The sequence below is a fragment of the Squalius cephalus genome (genome assembly GCF_949319135.1).
Source record: "Squalius cephalus genome assembly, chromosome: 20".
Classification (NCBI taxonomy): Eukaryota; Metazoa; Chordata; class Actinopteri; order Cypriniformes; family Leuciscidae; genus Squalius; species Squalius cephalus.
Genome location: NC_137141.1, coordinates 30,009,272 through 30,018,103, shown reverse-complemented (window position 1 = coordinate 30,018,103; position 8,832 = coordinate 30,009,272). Strand labels below are relative to the sequence as shown.

Genomic DNA, 8,832 nt, shown 5'->3' with positions numbered 1-8,832 from the left:
AATGAAAATTGAAAATATATTAAATAGCAAAATCTAAATATTAATAAATACTAGCCTATAATGTTATATAAATAATACTAAAATAACACTGGTTTGGGGGTGATCTGCTTTTTTAGAAGACTAATGTCTCATATGAATATTTCTCAAATGTGTTATTAATTTATTAATAAAATATATACATACACACACACCTTAAATGTGTGCGACCTGTTTTTTTTATTTTTTATATATCAATTGGTTAAAGACTCCATTACCCAGCATCCTTTACTGCAACGCGCCGACATAGTGTCGTAAATCATCCGCTCTGCTTTACGGCACATAATAAGCAAGTGTGGAGTGAATTGAGTAATGGCAGGAACAGACACGAGATAGTCCACGAACTTGACATTATTCCTACATTTATCAGGTTCCGGCAGCCGGACGGACGCCTGTCTTTGTCGTCGTTCGCTGTGAGAGGCTGATTCCGACCCCGTTTTTCTGTCATCATAATAACTGTATGCAGTGGAATGGCTGAAGTGCCGCCAGGGCCTAACGCACTGCCTTCATCCCCGAGCGAGATCACAGCACTGCCCGTGGACGGCTGCACCTTCCTGGGCAACGATGAGGGACGGGACATCATCAGCCCCGGACAGGGACACCAGCACGCCAGCGACCATAAGGCGATAGTCAAATCCAACCAGAACAACGTGCATCCCAATGCATCAGCCTCCCAGTTCCACACAGCCCAGCTGAACGGGGTCCAGTGCAACCACACTCACCTCCAGAACCACGTCCAGCAACACCGGCCGTCCGACAATCAAAACGCCGCTTCTGATCATCACTTGGACGGAGTCGCTGAAACACAGGGCGATCACACGGAAAACAACAATTTAACAAGAAATAAACGATGTAGTGATCAATCGCCACCGAACAACGGGATAAACTGCAATGATAGTATGGCGATAACGGAGAGCAGCTCTTGTCGATTGGAGAATGATGTAAGTAGCAGGACTGGTTCGGTGGGTCCGGCTCGGATGGACGGGGCAGAGCCAGGCCCGGGCCCGCAGCGGGCTCGAGTAGAGCAGGCGCCGGCTGACAGCGCTCCGGTGGCGGCGATGTCGAGACTAGCGCTGGAGGAGCACGACGAGTCCATCCGATACGTGAGATACGAGTCTGAGCTCCAGATGCCCGATATAATCCGACTCATAACTAAAGACTTATCTGAGCCCTACTCTATATATACCTATAGGTACTTTATTCACAACTGGCCTCAGCTCTGTTTTCTGGTATGTATCGTGTCATTCGGTTATTCTTGATGGTGTTGAAGAAATCAATATCAAAGCATTCAACATCATAACAAAATGTGTAACACGGATAAAATGGTTCTGATTAGCATTTTCGTGTGTCTTGCTATCTAAATGATATTCCAATGTAAATCAAAGAGTAGCATGATATCACTGTTCAACATAAACATGGCATTACTATAGTAGCCTAACTTACATGTTCAAGAAAACATTATAATATTTTTAATGAGATTCGTGTATTTTAAATGCTTGTCATATTTCTTAAAGGATTTAGTAACGTTACATGCCCAATGTAAATCACATTCTGACCCTTCTTAAAATTAATCGTGATTTTCTACTGACAGATGAGTACCAAAAAATTAATAAATCAATATCAGAGCACCCAACAACATCATCTCTGACATAATCAAATGTAACATGTCCATGGTACAGTGATGGTAATATCATGCTACAGTGATGTATCAAATGTTACTGATTGATTAGCTTTCTCATATATCGTGGTATTTAAATGATATGCCAATTTACATTAAAAAAATAGTGTTTAGTACATGGTATGGCCATATATTACCATGGTTTATCTAAAAAACATGACATGGCCAAAACACAATTATCTATTCTTTATGTATTTTCAAATGTTTGTCCTTTTTTAAATGTCATATTGCTTAAGTGTTTCAGATGTAACCACATGACTATTTACTGTTGTAACACTAAATATTATTTATTGTATCTTTTGCAAGAATGATGTTTAATATGTATATAATCTGTTAGTGAGTATGCTTGCATAACAGACGAGTATCAAAAAGTGTCATGGTACACATTTTCTGTGGTAATACCATGCATTTTTGACACACTAATACCATAGTATTGAGGGTAGGGTGATTAATCATTCAGTACAATGGGATGTACCATCACTCCGCAGTCTTTTGTAAGGGTAATTTTTATAAAACAGATGGTGAGTATTGTAGTTTCACAACAAAAACCAGGATCTAACCATGGTAATGTGAAATCATGGTTTTACCTGTGGTTTTATTAAAAAGTACCTCAGTATGTCAGAACTATGGTACGTTCCAAGGTGTCGAAGTGCATTTATATCTCTTTGAACGGATTGAAGGTGGTGTAATTATCATCTTGAGCCTATTATTAGATATTTGTCATTGTTTTGCACAGTTCCCCATATCTTGATGACTCTTTCTTTGATGTGTCACAGGCGATGGTTGAGAAGGACTGTGTCGGTGCCATCGTGTGTAAGCTAGACATGCATAAGAAGATGTTCCGTCGAGGATACATCGCCATGCTCGCCGTGGACTCCAAATTCCGCAGGAAAGGCATCGGTAAGAGCTATGCTAGCATGGTTGCCCTCACCTCAGAATGGCAACAGAAGGGATCTTTTTATAGGACACGCCGTGTCTGCTTCAGTGTCAGCTCATGGATACATTTAGTGTCTCTGAATGCTTTGACCTGCTGCTATAAATCAATGGTTTGCCTTTCTGTGTCGAAGGAGCTCGATCGTTCCATGTGCATTCTCCATTCAATACTGTATTATTTACCATATTCAATTGGTATATATAATACTGGAAATGTATTATAAATGATTAAAAGCTGTACTTGTTTGTTAGGCACTAACCTTGTGAAAAAGGCCATTTATGCTATGGTGGAGGGGGATTGTGATGAGGTAAGAGATTAATCTTGTAAATATTTCACGCTACGGATATATTTGGAATGGAGTACTACTACATACTACACAGTAGAGAAGCATGGATTCTCCCAGACGAGGTTGCTTTTCTTCCGAGTCTTGTGTTAATAATGCTTTTGACATTAAAAGTATTGTTCTTAGAATTACCTTTAAAATTAGTATATTTTTTTAAATAGCGAATTATATAGTAATGCATGTTTTAAACTGCCTTATGCTACATTTTGTCATGTGTACTGATGTTGGGTTTCAGAAACTAATGCTATTTGTCATGATATATGCTAAATGTGATTGTGCTGAGTATTTAAAATAAAAATAGCATTTAATTTTTGTGTAAAAAAATGTTACATAGTGTTTTCAGTTAAAAGCAAGAAGTGAGGAAATATCATGCCGTAATACTCATCACTGTCCATTTTTATATTATTTTCTTAAATAGAAGATCAGGAATATTACATTGTGAGATACATTATCCAAGGCTAAGCCGCCAGGTTGTATTCATATATAGGGCTGGGTATTGACACAAATTTCACAATTCGATTCGATTTCGATTCACAAGCTTGCAATTCGATTCAATTACGATTCGATTTATTTTGGCCATCAGGTACAATACATTGCAAATTTTCTCAAGGAAAACAAATCTCTTAACTAATGCTGTAAGCCATGGGAGTCAGTTGTAGCCTAGGCTTCATTAGCCTACTATAATATTGAAGGTAAAAATGAACTGATTTGTATACAAACACTTAAAATACACTTTTATTTATTTTTATAATAATAAAGTTATGTGAAATTATATAAAATTTTAAATTATGGCTGTCATAAAAAACTTTCCAGATTTATTCAAACATGCATTAAATATTGAAGAACATTACAAATTATAATGAATATATAATATGGTGCATATATTTAACAAAATGCTCCTCTCTAGAGTTAACTTTTCTAGCTGACTAACGAGTTTATGGTCACTGGATATACATATATATACATTTTGCAATATATTTTCAAATGCATATGTACAGTGCCATTCAAAAGTTGAAATACTTGATATATTTATTTAGCAATTTTCAACATCTATAATCATAATTATAAGAAATGTTTCTTGAGCAGCAAATCAGCATATTAGAATGATTTCTGAAGGGTCATGTGACACTGAAGACTGGAGTAATGATGCTGAAAATTCAGCTTTGATCACAGTAATAAATTAAACGGGTGGTTGATTATGATTTCACTTTTTTAACTTTAGTTAGTGTGTAATGTTGCTGTTTGAGCATAAGCAACATCTGCAAAGTTACAACGCTCAAAGTTCAAAGCAAAGGGAGATATTTACTTTTAAATAAATCACTTTTTAAGGACTACAACAAACGGCTGGTAGAGACTACACGACATTCCTCCTGGGTTAGTGACATCACCAACCCTAACATTTACATAAACCTAGCCCCCTCAACACAATTTATAGATTATCAAGATAGAATATGCTAATCAATGACTAGAAGATAACTACACATAAGCTACATAAATTCATCAACTAACCATTCAGAAAGCATTCTACATATTGTCACTTCTTCTTGAGTCTCTCCATCATTGTCTGACTTCGGTTTGAACATGAAAGGCTAAAAGTTTTTGAAATTTTCAGTGCATGTCTGTGTGAGTGCAAGCTGTTGTAGCTCCGCCCCCTGTGCTGGGAGCAGCAGCTCATTTGCATTTAAAGGGACAGACACAAACGGAGCGTTTTTGCTCACCCTCAAAAAGTGACAACTTAAATATGCTATATAAAAATATCTGTGGGGTATTTTGAGCTCAAACTTCACACACACTCTCTGGGGACATCAGAGACTTATTTTACATCTTGTGAAAAGGGCATTATACCACCCCTTTAAAATTTCTAATTAAAATAATAAAAAGTTATTTTAATTTGTAGTAATATTTCACAGTATTATTTTTTTACTTTTTTTTTATTTAATCAAATACACCGTAATTCCGTTCAAAAGTTTGGGGTCGGCGAGATTTTTTAATGTTTTTGAAAGACGTCTCTTATGATCGCCACTACTGCGTTTACTTGTCCAAAAATACAGTAAAAGAAACAAGAAACATTTCTTATTATTATCAATGTCAAAAATAGTTGTGCTGCTTAATATATTTGTGGAAACAGGGATAGATTTGTTTCTCAGGATTTTGCAAATGGAAAGTTCAAAAGAACAGCATTTATTTAAAATATAAATCTTTTGTAACATTATAAATATCTTTACTGTCACTTTTGATCAGTTTAATATATATCCATAATGTAAAAAAGTCAAATAATGTTCCAATTAATGGGCTGTTTACACCTGGTCTCTTCATGTGTTTTCTCTGATCGGATAGCTAAAAAATCCTGGGATGTCCTTCGAAAAAAGAGTAGGGGTTTAACTATTGGCCTCTGTCTATCATGGCCTCCTAATCATCCCCATGTATACTGATTGTCTTCATATATACTGTCTCCTCTCCACCAATAAGCTGGTGTGTGGTGGGCATTCTGGCACAGTATAGTTTTGCGAAGACCCATTTATGTGTCCAAGTGTAAATTGAACCGTTTTAACAAATCTGCTATCCGATCAGTAAAAACGCATGAAGTGACCAGGTGTGAATGAGTATGTGGTGCTACGCCATTCCAAATATGCCTCAACTTCTATTTTCCCCTCACTTGTGTTTTACATGTAAGAATGTATTTGAAAACCTATGCTATGCCCATTATTTCTACATGCTTTATTTTCATCCTCAGGTGGTGCTAGAGACGGAAATCACCAACAAATCAGCCCTGAAACTCTATGAGAACCTGGGCTTTGTCAGGGACAAGCGGCTGTTTAGATATTATTTAAACGGAGTGGACGCACTTCGGCTTAAACTCTGGCTTCGCTAAATCAAACTACGGGGTCCCTCAACTCTTTCTCCATCCCTTTTGGCCTCCTCTTCCTCCGCCCCAGTCCTTTGGCTCAGATCACCTGACTTCCCATCAATAGAAAGACACTCGACCTCTGCTGAGCCACAAAGGGGAAACTCTGAGGGAAATTTCAACCAATCATAATAAAGTGTTTTAAGAACTTTTTGTGTAAACAAAAGAGAGGTCATTGCAGAAAAGAAAAAGATGCGCAAAGTCGGGTACTAATATGACATTGACACCGAAAAGAGAAACACGTGTTGGCGTCGATGTTCAGGTGTCAATAGCCTGGCTTAAGACCTCCGTGTATTTGCGTCAGGCAGTGGAGGCGGATGGGCAGAATGTGTCGACGGCATTGGAGAAATGAATCGTGCCGAAAGCAAACAGTGCGCTACACTTAGGTTTTTTTTTGTTGTTGTTGTTTTTTTATGAACAATCACAATGCGAAGGATGGAAATGTGTTTAAACCGACTCAACGAAACTACTCAAATCAATTTTTGTTTTACAATTTTGTTTTTCTAAAAGAGGGTGCACGGGAGCATTGCAGGTTGCGATTATGCCTGCTACTTTGCGTTGTTTTTGTGCGTACGGGGGTCTGTGGTTTATTTTATGTGTATATTTTATGTTTTGGAAAACACTGAGCAGAGCCTTGTCTGCTTTAGAAGTTTGATCTTCGACAAACTAACATACACAGATACGGAAACACTTTAACATGAGTGCTGCGAAACCGTGCAGACGGCATCTCTGCTCTTTTAAGTTGGTCTTATTAGCTCACGTTTTGCCATATTGGTTTATGTGGCTTGTGATTCTGACATAAGTGTTTTGTACAACTAAATTAAATGAATGAAAATCAATTACTAAATGGCCTAAAAGGAGAGTATTCCCTGTTTTTTTTTTGTTTTTTTCCCAGTACTTTTTACCACAGACTTCATCATAGATACTCCCTTTCCATATCTGATACAATGTTTGGATATGCTGAACTAGAGAAATGAACCTCAAACAGACGCACTTCTCATTTTTGCACTGATTAGATAGGGAATTTGTGCTCTGTATATTTCCCTTGTCCGCCACTGCTTTAGTGGACCAGTAAAGGACAGACTACAGATCTCACCAGCTCAGTTGCTCCATTGGACTCATGCAAATAGTTGCTTTAAAGTCATGAATCTATGGATGCTTGTTTCCGCCTTGGAATTTAAAAATAGAAAAGATAATTGCCACTTTCTCACAATTATGACTTGTTTACGTCTTGCAATTCTTTTTTTCTCCGAATTGTCTGATGTAAAGTTGCAATTGCATGTAATAGTCCCAATTGCAAGATATAAACTCCCAATTGTGACACTTTTTTTTCCTCAGAATCTCGCAATTCTGACTATTACACGCAATTGCGACTTTCAGTCAGGCTTGTCAGTCTTTTTTTCCTCAAAATTGGACTTTATAACTCGTAATTATTGCGAGTTTATATCTTACAATTCAGAAAAAAGACAGAATTGCGAGATATAAACTTGCAATTGTTAGAAAGTATTTTATTTCTCACAATTGCGAGCTATAATGTCAGAATTGCGAATTATAATGTATAAAGTTGCATTTGTGAGAAAAGTAATTTCTTTATTTCTCTCAGTTGTGAGCTTTAATGTCAAAAAATGTGAGTTTTAAAGTTAGATTTTTTTCTGCGACTTTGTATTCTTTCAATTCTGAGAATCTTTAGAATTTTTTTTTTTCATTCCGAGATGTAAACTCACGTAAACTTTCTCGTGAGAGAAAAAAAGTCGTCATTGTGAGATAAGAAGTCGCAATTATCTTTTTTTTTTTTTTCAATTCCATGGCGGAATCAAGCTTCCATATAATACAGATTGATTATATGCAAGACGACAATGTTTAGAGGTGTTTTTAAAATTGAATGGAGGAAATTTCCAGAGGTTCTTGTTTTTATCGGTTTGTGTTTAACAGTAGTGTGCTGTGGCAGGTTGTACCATCACGTTGTATGTAAGTGTTTCTATGTCATTGCCAATAGACCCCCATTTTGCTTTGCTGCTGGCTCATGAGTTGTTCTTGAAAAAAAAAAAAAACTTTGTTTTTTCAAGTTTGGAGTGGGAAACCGTTTCTTTGATTTGCTAAATGTACATATGGAAGTTTGATTTGTTGTTTTTGATTGTCAACAGAAAAGATCCCCATAGAGCTGCTGCTCTCAATTGTCGAGAAGATGGATGGGTTGCTTTATAAATTTGCGCTTAAATACACTGATATTGCTGATGGAATTATGGGAAGAGGAATTTATGCATCTTTTGGTTGTTTTTCTGTTTTATTGCATTTTTTTTTTTTTTTTATAAAGCCCAAATTGTAGTACATCTCCCAGAAATGTAACGGTCCCATCAATTCCCTGGCTCAGGTGTTTGGTTTCTATTCAATTCTCCTTTCATTAGTCACGGGCTCCTTTCAAGGACCCAGTGGTTCTTAACAGCCAACTTGTCTTTGATTCCTTTTGATTTAGGTGGACAGTCAATGTTGAAATGGAAATTTGAGAGCCTTTGAGTAGCTTTCGTCCAAACAGACCATCTAAGTTTTTAGATGGCAGATGTAAATTTAGCTTGAAATACAGGGATTGTTCACATTCAACATCATTATTTATTCACCCTCATGTCTTTCCAAGATTATGTAGTGTTCTGTAGAACACACTAGAAGAAGACATTTTGATAAATCAGTTTTTTCCCCTACAATGCCACTCGGGGTCAAAAGAACATTAGATTTATATTTTATAGACAAAAATGGTTGAAGCATTCTTCAAAATGAGTCATACAAGTTTGGAATGACATGAGGGTGAGTTTAATAAAGACAATTTTCTGTCCTTTTATTAAAATCCAATGCTTTTCACAAGATGCCAACTTTGCCATTCTATGCTGCCCATATTTTCGTATTGGAGAAATACTGGTGGTTGGCACGATGATGTTTTTTGC

At 36.8% G+C, this 8,832-nt stretch overlaps 1 protein-coding gene across 2 annotated transcripts; it reads left to right on the top strand.

The window, feature by feature from the left end:
- Window positions 1–273: 273 nt before the first annotated feature.
- On the top strand, window positions 274–8,395 carry naa30 (N-alpha-acetyltransferase 30, NatC catalytic subunit). Of its 2 annotated transcripts, XR_013819357.1 has the most exons (5): window positions 274–1,265; window positions 2,491–2,614; window positions 2,900–2,955; window positions 5,726–7,275; window positions 7,401–8,395. XR_013819357.1 is itself a non-coding variant. In XM_079852692.1 (4 exons), exons 1-4 carry the CDS (start codon window positions 507–509, stop codon window positions 5,861–5,863), a joined length of 1,077 nt encoding a protein of 358 aa, XP_079708818.1. In that variant the 5' UTR covers window positions 274–506; the 3' UTR covers window positions 5,864–8,395. The 2 variants fall into 2 exon arrangements, 1 of the variants encoding a protein (XP_079708818.1); XM_079852692.1 differs by having other exon boundaries at window positions 5,726–8,395.
- Window positions 8,396–8,832: the final 437 nt, after the last annotated feature.